The sequence below is a fragment of the Scatophagus argus genome, chromosome 17, assembly GCF_020382885.2.
Source record: "Scatophagus argus isolate fScaArg1 chromosome 17, fScaArg1.pri, whole genome shotgun sequence".
NCBI lineage: Eukaryota > Metazoa > Chordata > Actinopteri > Scatophagidae > Scatophagus > Scatophagus argus.
This window is the reverse complement of record NC_058509.1, coordinates 20,147,632-20,165,287: the sequence shown is the minus strand read 5'-3', so window position 1 is coordinate 20,165,287 and position 17,656 is coordinate 20,147,632. Positions and strand designations below refer to the sequence as shown.

At 38.3% G+C, this 17,656-nt stretch overlaps 1 protein-coding gene across 1 annotated transcript; it reads right to left on the bottom strand.

The window, feature by feature from the left end:
- Positions 1 to 2,009: 2,009 nt before the first annotated feature.
- On the bottom strand, positions 2,010 to 17,634 carry umad1 (UBAP1-MVB12-associated (UMA) domain containing 1). The gene is made up of 4 exons (XM_046417867.1): positions 17,342 to 17,634; positions 16,755 to 16,845; positions 10,819 to 10,904; positions 2,010 to 3,580 (listed from the first exon to the last, which is right to left on the bottom strand). Exons 2-4 carry the CDS (start codon positions 16,834 to 16,836, stop codon positions 3,302 to 3,304), a joined length of 447 nt encoding a protein of 148 aa, XP_046273823.1. The 5' UTR covers positions 16,837 to 16,845; positions 17,342 to 17,634; the 3' UTR covers positions 2,010 to 3,301.
- Between the last annotated feature and the right edge of the window lie 22 nt (positions 17,635 to 17,656).

Genomic DNA, 17,656 nt, shown 5'->3' with positions numbered 1-17,656 from the left:
TGGCAGTGTATACACAAAACTCTCTCTGACCCTCGTCTATTTTTTTTTTTTACTCAAAACAAATTAAAGATTTATAATTTTACGGAAATCAACACTTGGAAATGAATAGTTACACACAAAGTGTAATCCAGATTAAATGTTGTCACTTAACCAAAGTTGAACTGCGTGGGACAGCTGTAAATCTGAGCATGATATGACTTGAAATCATTTTCTGTTCTTTAGAAAAAGAGAGAAAGAGAAAGAAGAACGACATAAACAAAGCGATGTATTATTGTGGAGAAATACACAGATATAGGTGGGATAAAGTCATTATTTTGCATGTTGCAAGTAAGTCTAAATGCACAGCTATAACATCTTAAGTCAAGAGCAAGTTAAGACCAACATGTCTTATGTGAAGAACAAGGATCAAGAGAAACTAGTCCCAATTCAAGACAGGGAAGTGCCTAGTTTAGTCCCAAGTCAAGACCAACAGTGCCATGTTAAGTCCAAGTCCTCAATTTGTGTTTGATTTCTGCACAAGTCACTATGCATACTTCCATAATTGTAGTAAATTACTGTTTTATTGTGTAAAAAACAGTACAAAGACAACATAGTTAATGGTTGTCTTCATCAGCTTCATTCATTTTCGATGCCAGCAGCATGTTTCAAAAAAGTTGGGACAGGAGCAACAAAAGACTGGAATAGTTCAAAAAACACCTGTCTGGAACATTGTATAAGTGAACAGGATCTTTTTTTTAAATAAGGGATTGCATCGTGGTTGGAAATGAAAGGAACATCCTCGAAAGGCTCAAGCAAGAATGGGAGAGGTTCACCTCTTAGTGAAACATGAATGTATAAAGAATATTACTACATGGGTTAAGGAACTCTTTGTAAAACCACTGTTGATAAACTCAGTTTGCCGGCAAATGACTGTAATTTGTTTTTATTTATGTTTTACACTGTATCTCAACTTTTTTTGGAATCTGGATTGTACTGTATCATTACACAATTGAATGTTGTATAATAACAAAGTGAATCTTGAATGATTTTTGAAGTACAAAAAACATGATTAAATACGGTAAATTTGTCTATTTATATTTCTTATATTATTTCTTCTTATAACATCACAAACTTACTTAATGTGATCATAACCAATGATAAACAGTCACATATAACGGTGGTCTTCAACTTTATTCAGAAAGTAAGTTACATCCACAGTCACAACTAACTGAACACGTTAAGTGAACTCAGGGAATAAGTTGGTTTAAAGTTCCAGTGTGTAGAATTTAGTGTCATCTACAACCAGCTGAACACCCCTCATCTCACCCTTGTTTACGGTGGCTGCTAAAAACCTGAAAAAACCCTTCTGTGTCACTGCATACACAGGGTGGTGTTATCTGAAGAGGTCCTGCTCCCTCTGTAGATATAAAAGGTTCATTTGAAGGTACCAAAACAAAACAATTATTTACAAAACTTATTTCAGGTGATCATACTCTGATGGAAATATAATTATGAATAGTACATTCAGCTTCTGCCACTATATAGACATACTATATATTCTTTTATGCCCAAAAATCCCACTAAATCCTACACACTGGATGTTTAAAAGGAATTTGATTCTAAAATATAGTTTAATTAAAATAATAATAAAGTATAATTAACTTAACAGGAAATCAGTCTTGTAAAGATGTTAATTCCGGAATCTAATCAAGAAATAGATTGTAACTTGGTTTATCTAAGAACCATAACTGAAAATGAAAGGAAATGACTTAAATAATAACCAGCATGAATAAGTAGAAGCGGAGTGCTAACAAATCCCGGGTAAAAATGGAGGAGCTGAAATAACCTTCACAGTTCTTATAAATTCAGTATCTGTGGAATATAACATATACTCGTCACTCCGCTCTGCCATTTGCCACTCAGCATCAACCCTTTTTCAGTTTGTGTAAGGTCAATCCTGAACACAAATACCAAGTGATTTCACCATATGTGGAGTAATACAGCGCTCACAATATAAATTAAAAGAGATATGATTTCCACACCATTTAATGTTTAAATGTAACAAGTGGTCATACAGCTTAATCCTTTAGACCTGTGTTGAGTACAGTACATGCTGTCATGGCTTAAAAAATAATGAATAATGTAGGCCATAAACACAAGAAAGCAAAGAACAACTGAAATGCAGATCAAATAAATGATACAGTAACGCTGGCAGAAAAATATGCTGGAACAAAGGCCATGTTCAAGGAACAAAATTCAAGAGTGGTAATGATTGGTGGGGTATAACTGTTGTCAGATAGTCATAAGTTGTATGAAGAAGTTTTTTCGCTACATGTAATGTTAATAATATAAATCATACCATATTAAATTACATGAGGGCTGTAGTTAGTAAAAATAGTCTTACCATACATTTTTCACTTGATCATTCAAACATGCTCCACATGTTGAAGTTTGTACATAAATAGATGATTCAAAAGATGAATTAGTCGTTTCCATCCACTGATTCGTCTGAAGACTTGGGTTTAACTCAGCAGGAGCTAGGTAATTTCTTGTCCGAGTGCTACATTTAGATCAGCATTATTGCCTTAACATCAAGATGCCCCACCCTTAAATAACCTATAAAAAAAAAAAAAAAAAGTCTTTCTTTCGTACCATTTGAAATAGCATCCCATATACAATAACACTAATTTAGAACAACCTCAATCTTATTCTCGTAATTTGGGCCTCCATTCGCATATAATAAACATATTTTACTCTACAAGTTCATTGCAGGGATCTAGAAAAATCTGGCCTGAACTTGTCTTGGACTCTTTAACACCCAAATCAAATGCCTTTGATTTCATTGCCTCTACGCTGAAAGTAGAAAATGGAAAAGGACTTGCATAATATGCAGCAATTGTCAGTTGCTGTTTGTAAACACACCATTAGGATGTGGGTCATTTATCGGCGATTTGGGATGATGGCAATTTGGAGACCCAACAATCAACAATCTTTCTTCAGAATCTTTCACTCACGGAAACATCCTGCACACAGCAAAAATACTAAGAATATACAGGCAGAGGGCAGGGTCCCTGCAGATACAGACACCACCACATATTTTTAGTGGGTCATAAGTGATGATTGAGAGGGATTATTTTTGTATGAGTCTATATATCGCTTTTTCAGTGCTTCTCAGTTCTACTACTTATTTGATGTTTATTACATTTTATTCAGCTTTTACATCTTCATAATGCTACAGAACCACATTTGTCAATATGCTGTTGGGCTATTCCCAACAATGTGAAGTCCTGATGACAGTCCTAGTATTAAAACTGAAAACGGACTAGGCATTATGGAGCACAGAGTTTTCTAAAGTGAAGTCATACTGAAAACTAGCCAGGTTGTAGTTTATGTCTCGGGACAGCAGCACATCTGGAATTAGGGGGAACCCTGCCTGCATGGCCAGGACATGAGGAGCCAGAGTGAAGGGAACGTCCCCGAGGAGATCTGGGAGAGTCGAAGCAGCTTCCACTGCTGCCGAAGTCCCTGCTGTTGGCGCTGCAGTAGCTAAAGCTGTAGGGTGCTTTGAGTCGGTGGGTGAAGCTGGACCTGGACAGGATGACTGAGAGGACAATGAGACATAAGATTAATGTCAATTTAGACAAACATTTGGTCATCTAGTCTCTTTATACAGTGATCCTACTTTTTTTTAACCCACAAGCAGCATGGGAAGAGCTTTACAACAAAAATGTCAATATTTCTGAAAGAAAGAAACAATATTTTATACGATTCTTAAAAGATCCGCCCCAGCTGATGAGCCACTGTCCTGCCTTTGTGCGCTGCACTGTTGCACAACACTGTACATCAACAAGACACTCGCAAATCAAAGTTTTTAACAGTGCATACTGTGATAACTTTGGGACATTCGCATTAAACTTTTAATCATTTAGTTTCAATAAAATTCATTTTAAAGTGTTATCAGACAGTCCTGAGTCCTGCCCACTGGCATAGCCCCAGCATTACATACCTTCACATGTATTTTATTTTTCTGTTTGCTTTAACACTAATAATAAGAATGCTGAACGCTGACGTATGTGGTTGGGACAGCAACAACAGTCTGATGACAACTTGCCTGTATTTTGTTCCATTTTGTAAGGCTTCTGTAAGCAGCTGTTGTTTACACGGCTAACATTTCACATTGGTTTTTCAAAATGAATGTTGACAGTGCGTTGGCTCATGTGATCTATTTTCATTTATTTCAATTTCAATTTATTTACATAGCACCTTTTCAAATCAAAATTGTCTCTAGGTGCTTTACAGAAACCTAGAGCCTGAACCCCCGAGCAAGCAGACAGTGGCAAAGACAAACTCCCTTTTAACAGGAAGAAACCTTGAGCAGGACCCGGCTTGCAAGGGAGAACCATCCTGCTGATAGTCGGCTGGGTGAAGGAGAAGAAGAGGTAGACAGGACAGAGAGGATGAAAGAGAGAGAGAGAGAAACATGCAATAAACATCATAAATTACAAAAGACAAACATGACAGGTTGTTATAATTGGAATTCTGAAGACTATGTATTGTATGTATTTGCTTTTTTACTGATATATTGTTTAAGTTAGTTATAATAGCACTGCATCTAGTTGAATAAGTTGCTGGATGGAGTCTTGGTTGATGTCTTGGATGACATCAGCTGAACATTTTTAGTACAAGTGTTTGCCTCACTCAATCATACACTCAATCATAAATGTACAAACAGGACTAGATACCAGATGCAAAGATGGCGCCTGTTCAATCCAAAGAGAACTGCTCACCTGGCGCATAGGCTAAAAAAAGTTTTTTAGCTTCTGGGTTGTCCTCCAGGGCAAGCACTCCAATGAATATGAGCAGTAATTTTTCTTCCGCTAGTGTCTTTCTCAGCTCAAGGAAAGTTTATTGTTTATTTATGAGGAATTATTACAGTATGCAAGCACTGTGGTAGACAGGTAAAGCAGTGTTTGTACTCTGAAGTAGGAGCAAAAACAAGTCTTACAGCATATTGTTATAGCTTGAGAGCCATGACATTTACTGAATATTGATTTGGTGGCTCTTTGGCCTGCTTCATAATATCATCATGAGGCCATCTTCACATTTACTCTGATAAGGCTTTAAGAATAGCAAAATAATCACTGTTTGTTCAGTTCAACTTGTGTATGTATGCATAGCAGGTGTTTTAGATATTTACTTTTGTACAATTTAATTATGAGCACACAAAGTCTTTTAGGTTTATTTTGTGTAAAGCTATGTAATAAGATGCACAGTCCAACATCCATCCATCCATTTTCTATACCGCTTATCCGTCAGGGTCGCGGGGGAGCTGGAGCCTATCCCAGCTGACTACGGGCGAGAGGCGGGGTTCACCCTGGACTGGTCGCCAGTCAATCGCAGGGCTGACACACAAAGACAGACAACCACACACTCTCACACTCACACCTAGGGGCAATTTAGAGTAGCCAATTAACCTAATGTGCATGTTTTTGGTATTGTGGGAGGAAGCCGGAGAACCCGGAGAAAACCCACGCAGGCACAGGGAGAACATGCAAACTCCACATAGAAGGGCCCAGACCGGGATTCGAACCTGGAACCCTCTTGCTATGAGGCGACAGTGCTAACCACTGCACCACCGTGCCGCACAGTCCAACATGCTGTTGCTAATTAGCTGTAATGTCAGAAAGTGCAGGCATGTTGGTATGTTACAGAGACTGTACTGTGGCTGTAATGGTGTACATGAAGTGGTAGAATGCTGTTTACTTTTAAGCTTAAATTGTATGTGGGGGATTCACATACTTGTTTATTAGCTGAAATGTATATTTTCTTTGCCAAAACAATGAGCAGATGGCACAAAAGTGATTTAAAACCTTTTACTGTGCCTTTAAAAAGACTCATTCCAGGCATACCTAAAGTAAACTGAAAGCTATTCTTGAATTACAGAGCACATGCGTGGTTTTGGTCTCTTCTGAAAGGTAATACTTTGAATTGTTTTACCCAACAATCAGCATCACTATGCTACTGGTATTGAGTTATTTTGAACATCCTGAATTAGAAGGTTTTAATTCTCACCTAAATATTCTTTTGCGTAAAGATGTCTGCAGGTAACCTATAATTGGAACATGTTAGCTGAAAAACACAGTGGGACCACAGTATTTAGCCTTACCGAGATCAAATTTGAATAAAATAATATCACAGAAAATGCTTTATGCATTGTTTTTTTTTGTAAGTCTAAGCATTTCTCAAAGAAAGTCAGTTTGGAAACCAAAGTACAATGCTTGAGAGTAACTAAAGGATAAACACATTATAGTGCTTTTTCATTTCTTAAATCTAGACTTTGTGCACATAACTGTTGAAAACAAATGCTTTGGTTGAAAAGCAGTCAATATAACAAGCAGCACACAGAAAACTATGTAAACTTACTTACTTTCTATGGCTTTATAAAATCTATTAAAGCTAAATATGGTCACTTTCAGAATTGCACACACCAGTCATTGGCTAAATTGGGAGCAATTAACCTCAGTCTTTACACAAAGCAAGAGGGACAGGAACCCTTCAGTGTAGACGCTCACTGCCTATTGTAGGCTGTGGACAGGACATGCAAGTTCCTGTTGGTACAATTGAGGTGTCAATCGAACGCTTGGAATGCAGCAGGCGTTTTTATGTCTAGAAATTACTGATAGCCACATGCAAACTCAAGATATGAAAGAAAAGATGTGGAAGATATGGGCATCTTTCAGCTAGTCTGAATCAACAAAACAACAGTTTGTGAGTATTTGTGGATGTCATAATCAATTTTGGACAAAATATTTTACTGGATTGGATCAATTGGATATTTGCCAATGTAAAAAACTCATACTGTTTCTATCCATCAGTGGGACAGCATGAGGCTTAATTGGTGTGTTGACTGAATTTTGTAATTGTTTGTTTGTTGGTACTTGCTGTTCAAATCTCAAGAATCTTACCCACTAAAACACTAGATTTGCATGTCGCACTGTTGTGTTGCTTTGCTTTGATTGTTTTCTGTAGGGCTGAGGTGAAATTTTAATATAGCAGTAAGTAAGCAAGAGCCTGCTTAGTCAACAAATTAAATAAGTGTCTGGAGCAAGACTAAGAATTCCTGCATAGTGACATCAGATAAGAAAATCTCAGGGCTTGGTCTCAACAAACCAAAATCACTTTACTTGAGTGGATCTTCCATCATCAGCGAGGTCACTAAGAAGTTTGTGCCGTTCTTTTGCACAGAGTTCACCTCTTGGAAACTCTGACATGCAAATTTCATTTCATTTGAATCATTCTTCAGATGTCTTGACATTGCTGAGGGAATATGCATAGTCCTGCCAAAGCCATAAACCTGCCAAATGAGAAGCATTTTTTATGAATGTGCACATCAGTCAAAGAATGGCCTATTAAAAAATGTTGTGTTTCAGCTATTTGTTACATTCATTGTCACAAACAGTTGCCATAATTTGCAGTGCCACAGCAATCTCTGACCCCATCTTCTCTTACGTAAACATAAAACCAATGACCAAAACCAACATGAGAGTACTGGTACAGGTTCAGTACACAGTGTAAGTAGACAGTATTAGGTAGTATTCTAGTATGAGGCCAGAAAAGTTGGTTCAGTGCATCCCCAAGAGAACAGTACAGTCCTACTGTGTGTAATGTTTGTCACTAAACTTTATTTTGAAAGTCTAACTGAAAGTTGCATATTTATTATTGCTAACTTGACAATGGAAAAAGCGAAAAAGTGATGCTAGAGGAGTTAGGAGAGTATCATATTTTGAAGCTCAGGACGACTCACCAAGCTGCTGACGAGCTGGGAGTGGGAACTCCATAAAGATTATAACATCAAACATTAAAACGCATTTATTCTCTCATTCTCATCGTGGAATTACACTTTCTTCTGTGAAATGAAGATTAACTGGAAGAATTACCTGTGGTATTGGTATTGCCATAAACCTGTACAACTTAAATTAAAATTACTGAAAGTGCACCAGCCAGACACCAGCCTTCACTTCTGGAACATCCAACATCCATCCAAGCTCATTGGTTAGAGGGTAAACACAGCACTGCGTTCTCACTCTTGGCCTTTGAAGAGAAACATTTTCTTCTACATGTTGTTTTTCATTGAAGCTGAGGTTGCTTGCACAGAAAGTGCTCTTTTCTTGTGGCATACACTGCCTTCAGACTAGAGCAGGCATGGATATGAAACTCATCCTGAGCAGCAGCTCTAAGACTTTGTTTTGTGCTTTAACATGTAATTAAAGGCAAATGCGACACTAAATGCAGAGAAGATGTCACAGGAAATGGTTATTCCTCTGCAATTAAGAGGCAGAGGGTTCCTGTGGGACTGGAGCACAGGGAGGGTGGAGCATCAGGTCATGTTTTCAGTCCTCCACTCTCCAACACAGAGCGTCTGTGAACCATGTCTGTGAAAGTTTGTTATGCTGGTAATAAAAACAATGTGAATTCTGCTCATATTTTCCTTCATATCTTTGTATACATAAGCTGAAAAACTTTCCATTCGCCTCGGTGCTTTTCTTAAATGTGAAAAGAGTGCACGTGAGCTTAAACAGACAGCAATGGATGTGGGTGTTTTGATGCATGTCAGATGTAGCTACAGTGGTGGGTGCTCAATAGAGAGTGTACAGCACCCCATGAGTCACAAAGCTTGATTCAGAGTCAGCAAGCTTGACAATCGATTTTCCAACATTTGATGTAACAGATTAGCTTGCACCTTTTAAAGCATTTTCACTATATAAATGTATGAAATTACCTGCAAAAATGAGTTTATATTCTCCTTCCTCACACATTCACACTCATACACAGAAAATGAGCATCACAATGATGGTTATCAACTTTCTTTGTCAACAGCCCCTTGTGCATTCCCATAAAAATGGCCATTTGATGCATCATTTGATTCTTCCACACAAACTTGACCAACTGCACGTAGCTTATTTCAGTCAAGAGGAACAGATTGTTATAATGGAGAGCTATGGAGAATCTAAAAAATGACTACAGCAAAAAAAACAATGCTGTCAATGTAAATAAGACAAGGCAGGAATGCTGACAGAAAATTGCTCATTGTGAAATGTTATACATTAATTTATCTATTTTACAACATGTCAATCATGTCACTCAATGCCTCACATTCATTTCTAATGTGACAGGTGCACATCGTAGAGCTCTTAAACATTATACAGCACATTTAGACATTACACTCAAGAATCGCATTTAAGTCTGACACTGTCCCTTAATGAAGGATACCAAAAGTTTGCAAATAAATGTAACTGGCAAATTAGACAGTGAAACAATTTAACTGCAAATGCTGAAAGGTAAACCGAAGAAGATAAGAATAAGTACTGTAGAAGAACACAGCAAATTTGATGAGTGGATTCCAAAGAGCATTTTATTAAATTCAAATCCAATCAAACCCCGTCGTGACACTGGCTCAGATTTTGCCAGTTCAGTTTCAATTCAGTTTATTTATGTAGCGCCAATTCACGACAAAAGTTATCTCATCACACTTTCCAATTAGAGCAGGGTTGGCCAAACTCTTTAATTAAGTTGTAATACAGAGAACCCAACATTTCCCCTTGAGCAAGCACTTGGCGACAGTGGTGAGGAAAAACTGCCTTTTAGAAGGCAGAAACCTCGGAGCAGACCCCGGCTCAAGATGGGCGGCCAGAGCGCAATGAAACATCAAAACCAATGAGCTTGTGGTGGACTACACTTTCAAATATGGATGTCGCTCCAAAGAACCTACACATTCTAAAACAACGATGCATCACACGCATCTTCAGTCGACAGCTCAGTAAATCTCCACAATCAGCACAGTTTCAAGGTGGACACCCAAAAGTGTCACCAATGCAGTATCTGACCGAATGTGAAATATGGTCACAATCTGCCCTTCTTTTAAAGAGTTATGGTGTTGAATAATGGACATTATGGTCAGAGAGGACGGTATGTAAGTAAGTACTGTGACTGACAAAGTCGACAGAGGTGTAAGATTAGAGCACTTTTATGACTTGTTTTAGAACGCGATATTCTATAACACTTTGTGTCTGTGATTGAGCATGACAAACATCCAATATGCACCACCTGGTGCATTAAATAAGTGAACACTGGATCCCTGCAGCGTGCAAGCCGTTCATTTGTTTGTTTCATGTTTTGCTCCACTCTGACTCAGCACCTGTCCTTAGGTATGTGTGTGTGTGTGTGTGTGTGTGTGTTGCACATGTATGCTTTAGAGTAAGGTTACAATGATGCTGCATCTCAGTGCTTCCTGTTACACTTTGTGATTAACACTGAAGGGATGAGCCATGTGGTAACTCCAGGATGCCATATGGGCCAAATGAGCACGAGCACAAGCACACGCACACACACACACACACACACACACAGCAAAAATGTCCTTAATTAGAAACTAAGCAATTAACACTGAAGTATTAAGGCTCAAAAAGTAAATGTCACAACAATCAGATGGCCAGCAGAGCTCTTTGAAGTCTTGTGTCGTAGCTCAGCTCTAAAGCCAGCGTGGTGAATGGAAATGGCACATTTTGGCATGCTGGCTAAGCCTCAGCCCAGCACCTGTCAACATCACAGCAGTGGAGATCGTTCTGTATGAGCCATGCAGGACAAGCCCAGCTGGGATCCAAACAGGTCTCGAGGCTGAATCAGTGTCAGGATATGAGGGGAAAAATATGACTTCCAGACTGTTTCCTGCTCTAAAAACTATAAGTTTTCTTCCTCTAATTGCTGTGATTATTGACCTTCACGACGCTGATCACATTGCCCCAGGTTTATTTCATCAATGGAAACCCTTAAGAAGCTCACCTTTGATGGCTGCACTATGACGTTTGTCGCCAGCTGTGCGACGTTCACCGTCTGCATCTTCCTCCTCTGTTCATCAGCTGTCTCTCCTGCACAAGAAATGCATCAGGCATGACATTTATTGACAATTTAATAGAACATGAATTAAAAGAACACAATTTCTCACCAATTAAAATTCATAAAATCATTTAAACAATGTTCGGACCAGTTCTTCGGTTATCGAATCTTCATCACCACAGCTGGTTTTCATACTGCACTGAACTGCACGGAAATCAGCCGCTCCTTGCAGTATCAGAATGTAAAGCATTATGAATAAAGTGAATGCGGTTTGGAATAAATTGGCCGCATGCAAAAACGCTGGCTCCATGGTTCAGTCAAACTGAAAATGATTGGACAAGTGTTTTGATTAGTGTTTAATTAAAAAGACTCATTCCAGCCTTTCAAAGTATGATAGTTTGCTGCTTGAAAGATGTCAGCTGGTGCTCTAGGAAATTCTGATTTTTCTTATTTTCTGACCATTTTTGACCAAAAAATTCATCATTTCAGAGATGGACAAAAGATGAAAATGAAAATGAAAGTAACAGCTAGTTGCAGCCCAAGTATGACCCTTATGAAGTTAAGGAAGTAACTTAATCTGAAAGTAGTCAGTTAACAAAACTGCAACTGAAGTGCGATTATTTGTGGGTTGAACTGACCATGTTGGACTGACGGCAACGAGTTGCTGTCCTGCCCTGGAGGATTTTGTGACAGACATTTTATTCTCTTTTTTTCTCCATCTCTATTTTTTACCAAACAATTAATTGTTTGAGTGATTGTGACAGTGTCAGTATTCTACACATTGTACATTACGCAATCAACACTGATTTCATAATGATACGTTTAAGCAAAAATTTCAAGTTTAACGTTGGTACCCTGTAATCCTGTACACCGACAGCTACTGCCCAGCATTTCAGAGTTCAGGTTTACCAACCCAGCCACTCTGTGCAGTATCCTAAATTTCAAAAGTAGGCATAAATGCAGACCTTCAGGGCTCCAAGACGATGAGATGTGTTTTTTGCTGACTTTTACTCGAGCAGCATCCTGAGCTTGACATTTTTGCTTCAAAGAGAAATGTCTTGTACACGTATTCATGTTTCCCACAGGATGAATCATCAACTAAATCTTACAAGTTGCAGGCCTGTCATGATAATTACATTTATTGCAATACATTACATCAACTTATTGCACTAGGGGTGTAAGAAAATATTGATACATTTAAACATGAAGATGTTATGTTTTTTATCAGCTTATTAATGATCTCAGATATAACAAAATGAAAAGTAACAGTTTAGGAAGGAATGACTGTATCAATCTGTCAAATCATTATTTAAGGGTGAATTTTGTTAAAAGAGTCCAATTGTCCATTAGATTTATTGTTCTAGCAGTGTGGTTTTATTTTATTTTTGTTTTATTTATTTAGGATATTTTAATGATGCATTTTTACAATTTTAATGCACAAACATTCTTAAGAATAAGAGTTTGGTCTCTGTTTGGAAAGTGTTATGAGATAACATTTGATCTGATTTGGCTCTACATAAATAAACTGAATTGAATAATATTGTTCATCGCAATTATTATTATTATTTCTGGGAAAATATATCATCCAAAAAAAGTAGTTATTGTAACAGGTCTGCTGTCACCATCCTCACAACTAAACACTGAAATACTGCAACAACGCATCTCACTCTTAATCTTAAATCTCTGTTAAATGAGCTTTTCTTCATAATGTGTATTTTGGCCTCTCAGATCTTCAAGTAGGACTGTAACACAACAAAAGAAGTGCTGAGAATTGATTTACAGTAACTATTTTTCTTCAGCACAAATCAGGTCAATGGGGGCGATTAGTTGTGCTGCACCAGTGGCTTTCTGATCACATTAATGGATTAAAAAAGCATTAAGACTGCTGGGAATGAGCCAACACAATTCCCTGGCTATTTTTCATTTACCCTGTGATCGCCCAGCACAGGTTAGCTGCATATTGTCCACACAACACAACACTGTAACTGTTGATTAAATGGAAAGTTCACACAATACTGAGAGCTACAGATGTGCCAGAAAACTCAAACAAAATCTGCGGGACTCTGATTTATTGTTAGTCCAAACACTGAGTGAGCAGAGGCACTGCTGCTGAGCCGACCTGACGCTGTCCACACCGATGTCACTGTCTCTGTTCTCAGCTCCATGTGTCTCCACAGCAGCTCGCCCAGCGGAAGGCTAGCACTTTCCTCAGGGATTCACGGAGATCACGCCTACAATCATCTGATCTGAAATCAGCTCAGATAACATTTCTAACCAATTGTTTGCCATGTTCATACCCACTGTCATTGTTTGTGTCAAGAAATCCTTTTTTTGCGGCTTTTAGGGGGACGTGCCAACCATATTTATACTTACATATATTTTACCGCATGTAAGAATTAAAAGGAAAACAATCTGTACGTCATGTGGATCGAAACACTTTCAAATTCAACTGATTTTTTTTTTTAACCTCACTGTCAGTTTCATCTCTGTGTTGTAATATCCCACAGAGCAAAGTGTGACAGAAAAGACACATGGTTCATATAAAAGAAGCTGGAACCACCCAGTGACCAAAAGGATTCATCCATTATTCAAATGGTTGATTAATTTACTGTAGCCCTATTCCTGTTCACCAGCAAGAGGTCCTCAGTCCTCACTCTGTGCCAAACTCTATTTATCGCTAACATGAGGATTCAGCAATACGAGATACTTGAGACGGATCTGCAGTGGTGGGATAGTAACACAATTTCAAAGAATGATAACAGCAAGCAAAAACTGTTTGAATGCTCCAATGGGTGCCTGATGGTTTCAAGACAGACTTAAATAAATTTAAAGCACTCATTAAGTCAAAGCAGCAGAAAATCCAATTTAGCACCATTGTTTCTGTTAACAAAGCTGAAAAGCTTTGTTTGGCTACAGGACCTTCAATGTTTTTAAAAAGAGTATTTTTACAATGCCCACATCTGTCCGATCGAGGTTCCTTTTCTAAACAATTCATGGGCATTTTTACACCGGTGCACACGGTCAAATGACCAGTTCCTGAAAACACTGCTGTTGGATGTGCTCCTCAGTTCGGTAACAGAGTCCGTATGTTTGCATCTGAACTCTGAACTACTTGTTGAATAACTGAGTTAGGCTTTGTTCTTTATACAACCACAAAATAATAACATGAGACTGGAGCCTGTCCTGCCACCACACTCAAACACTCAAACTGCATACAAGTGTATCATTTACCAAATACTGGGAACCACCACAGTCCAAAACTCTTATGGTTGTTATGGTTGAGTACAAGCACTTAGGCTAAATCAGATGGGTTTCTTTTGAACCCTGTCTACAGGAAATGTGCACAGAGATGATGTGCCAAGGCCCCTGGACCCATTCACACACCAGCTAGCTTTCACCATCTTGCCTCCTGTGTTACAGCATCCTTTGTCCACTATTAATTAATTAGTTGGCAGCTCTTTCTATAATCAATTCATAATTTTTTTTTCAAACAAATAATTCACTGCTTTCATCAACAGTTATAACATCCATCCATCCATCCATCCATTTTCTATACCGCTTATCTGTCAGGGTCGCGGGGGAGCTGGAGCCTATCCCAGCTGACTACGGCAAGAGGCGGGGTACACTCTGGACTGGTCACCAGTCAATCGCAGGGCCAACACACAAAGACAAACAACCACACACTCTCACACTCACACCTAGGAGCAATGTAGCCAATTAACCTAATGTGCATGTTTTTGGTATTGTGGGAGGAAGCCGGAGAACCCGGAGAAAACCCACACAGGCACAGGGAGAACATGCAAACTCCACATAGAAGGGCCCCATATAACACTGCAATGTGAATATCTCTTTTGAACTGTTCATCAGACACGTCGCATTTAGTAAATGATGAGCATCATTTTCACTTTTTTCGACTATTTAACAGACCCAACAAATAATCCATTCATTGGGAAAACAGCAGATTGGTTGAAATGACAAAAAAGAAAACAGAGTCCAACTAAACTGTTAAAACTGTATTATCCCTCCCATTAGAGTCAAAATAAAGTAAAAATCTGAAAGGGACTGAGCTGTTGTGTGGGCCTTAAGCTCTAGACCTGAAAACCACATCATATTAGGGTTAGAGCTTGAGATTGTTAATATTTTAAAATCACTTTATTCGCTATTTTGAAATTTGCATTTTTCTATTTTTAGAACATGCATTTGTTTTTTTAAATGGCTTTTATAATTCTTTTATTGTTGGTTTTAATGCTTCAGCTTTGTTGTGTCTACTTATCAGCATTACATTAAGCACTTTATATTTTGTGTTTTGCAGAAGCATACAGTGCCAACATTTATTTTAGTCACTGGGCTGTCTTCATTTTTTTGAAGCTGTCATACAGACAAGAGTGGTTTCTATCTGAACAAATAAACACAGACAGAAAAGAAGTGACACTGCCATGGCAGAACTGCCCAAAACCCCCACCCTGCTGGGACTCTCCACAGCCTGCCTGACACAGTGAAGTGTTGAGCACCTGTTTTCTAGCCTGCACAGGACCTACAGCCCAGCTTTGGACATCTGCTCAGCTGAAAGGCTTCAAGAGTAAAAAAAGAAAACTTTACGCTTCAGAACAAATGTACTCTGGAACACTTCAAAGTATCCTCTGCCTCTAATGAAACCTCCTTTGATGGAGCTGGATTTGGGATACATGTTTGAGTTTCTATCAGCTATTCACCAGCACCTTGCTAATTATAAGGCCATCTTTGATAAGAGGACATGACTAAATTGAAAGCATGGAGTTTATAGAGAACGTCTGTGAGCTCAGCTGGTTGCCTGGCTCTGACACTGGTTCTCCTTTGCCAAAAATAACATGCAGCTCCTGACCATCTGTGTCAGTTCCACCAGCACTTCCAATTAAACCCATGACAAGGAAATGACACTGCAAGCAGAATAAAGTTTTATCTAGGATGAACCTTGATCCGTGTGGATTGGTGTGGTTTTAGGAAAATACGGATGGCTTTTCCAGCGTTACGCAATGTTGAGGCTATTATGAACAACAGAATATATCTCAACTGCCAATTAAGTTTTACTTCAGGGGCTGAAACGCCTGAGTCATTTAAAAACGTCTGCTGTCTTAACTCACGGGTTGAGATGATAAGCTAGCATGACTACAGGACCAGCTGTTATGGTTTTTGGTGAGTGTTCAACAAGATGAAGTTAGTCACACCACTGTTTGATGTGTAGTCTTTTTAATTATTACAGTCTTATACTTCTGTGACTTTCTTGAGTTGAAATATGATCAATTTAAATGACAAATGTCACATGTGTAATTCATGACACAATTCAAACTGGACCAAAAAATTATTTGTCTCTCCGGATTAACTAGAATACTTTTTTTCTGAAATAAGGTACCATGGTGGTCCACCAGAAAGGAAGAGGCTTCTCATGGTCTTCCTAATTGAATGGAGTTTGCCTTCATGCGACCTAAGTATGGAATTTCAATAATCTGACAACAGGTAGCTGTATATGGGGTTATCTAGTGATCTGCACACCTTGACGAAGAGATGACAGTGGTGATGTGAGTGTGGGGACTATGAGTTTTTAGTCATTGTTTGAAAAACACTCAAGGATAACAATTATTCAGTTTTTGAAAGAAAAAAAAAAGCCATGCGCTCTAAGGAAATTGTGAAATGCGACATTCAGATTTCATCACACGGCGATGTGTGATCATGAGACGAGCAGCCCAACAGTGGAGCACCCTACCCCCCCAGTGCTTACATTTCCTCTTATATCAACTCATTCACAGTCACAGTCAGGACAGTAATTGTGAATTTTGGCAACAAAACCTTTGCATTGAAACATTTGTATTGGAAAAAAGTTAAATAAAAATAAAACTCTTTCTCACCAACTATAACAAACCCTCCATCTACTTCCTTCTCAGATGCTGACTTCTTTGAGTCTTTACGGAGTCCAAGGAAGTTGAACATGATTATTCTCTGCAAACAGAAGAAATGAAGAGTTAGAACAACAGTCACATCATTAATTAATTATTCATTTCTTACACTCAAAGTGCAAATTTGAAATCAGAAATTCTCTTGCTGGGATATGACTACATTTATAAATCTATAAACAAATTTGAAAGCAGTTCTACATTAAAGCCACATTTGGTGGAGACAAGTTTCCTTCTTAAAAAAAAAAATCAACGACACAATTTTGATTGTGAGATACTTTACTGACACATGCTGTAGTCAGATTGTATAAAAACGACTTCGTAGAGACATCTAACGTTACAGCAATGGTAAAGAATTACTTACTCATTTCAAATAAATCAACAGTTTTCATCATCACAATCAACTGTGTACCCTTAACTCGAAATGTCGCCAAACGCATAGCAGTTTTTATACTTAACAAATCAAATGTCTGGCTATGGTTTCAAATGCTTTTTTATTTTAACGCTCAACTCATAAAGCTATGTGATAATGACGGTCTTACTGTGGTTTTGCCTTGTCATGAAGTTCAGAATACGGCCATCAAGTCAGTTCATGGTTCTCTACTGTTTTAGTTTCAGTTAGTATGGCTCAGTTCAGTTTAGCTCAGTTCGACTCTGCTAAGTGTTAGTTTCGCTAACTATTTTAAACTACAGGATGTAACTTCATTAATCTTCCGACGGCACTTTGTTGGGTCAATATCATACGTATTTTTATGTTATGATGCTGACATCACTGGTCTCGATTTCGTCCGGGTTCGTGTAGAAACAATAAATGCCGCCTATAGTTCTTCTACAAATTATGCTGCGTAGCGGAAGTA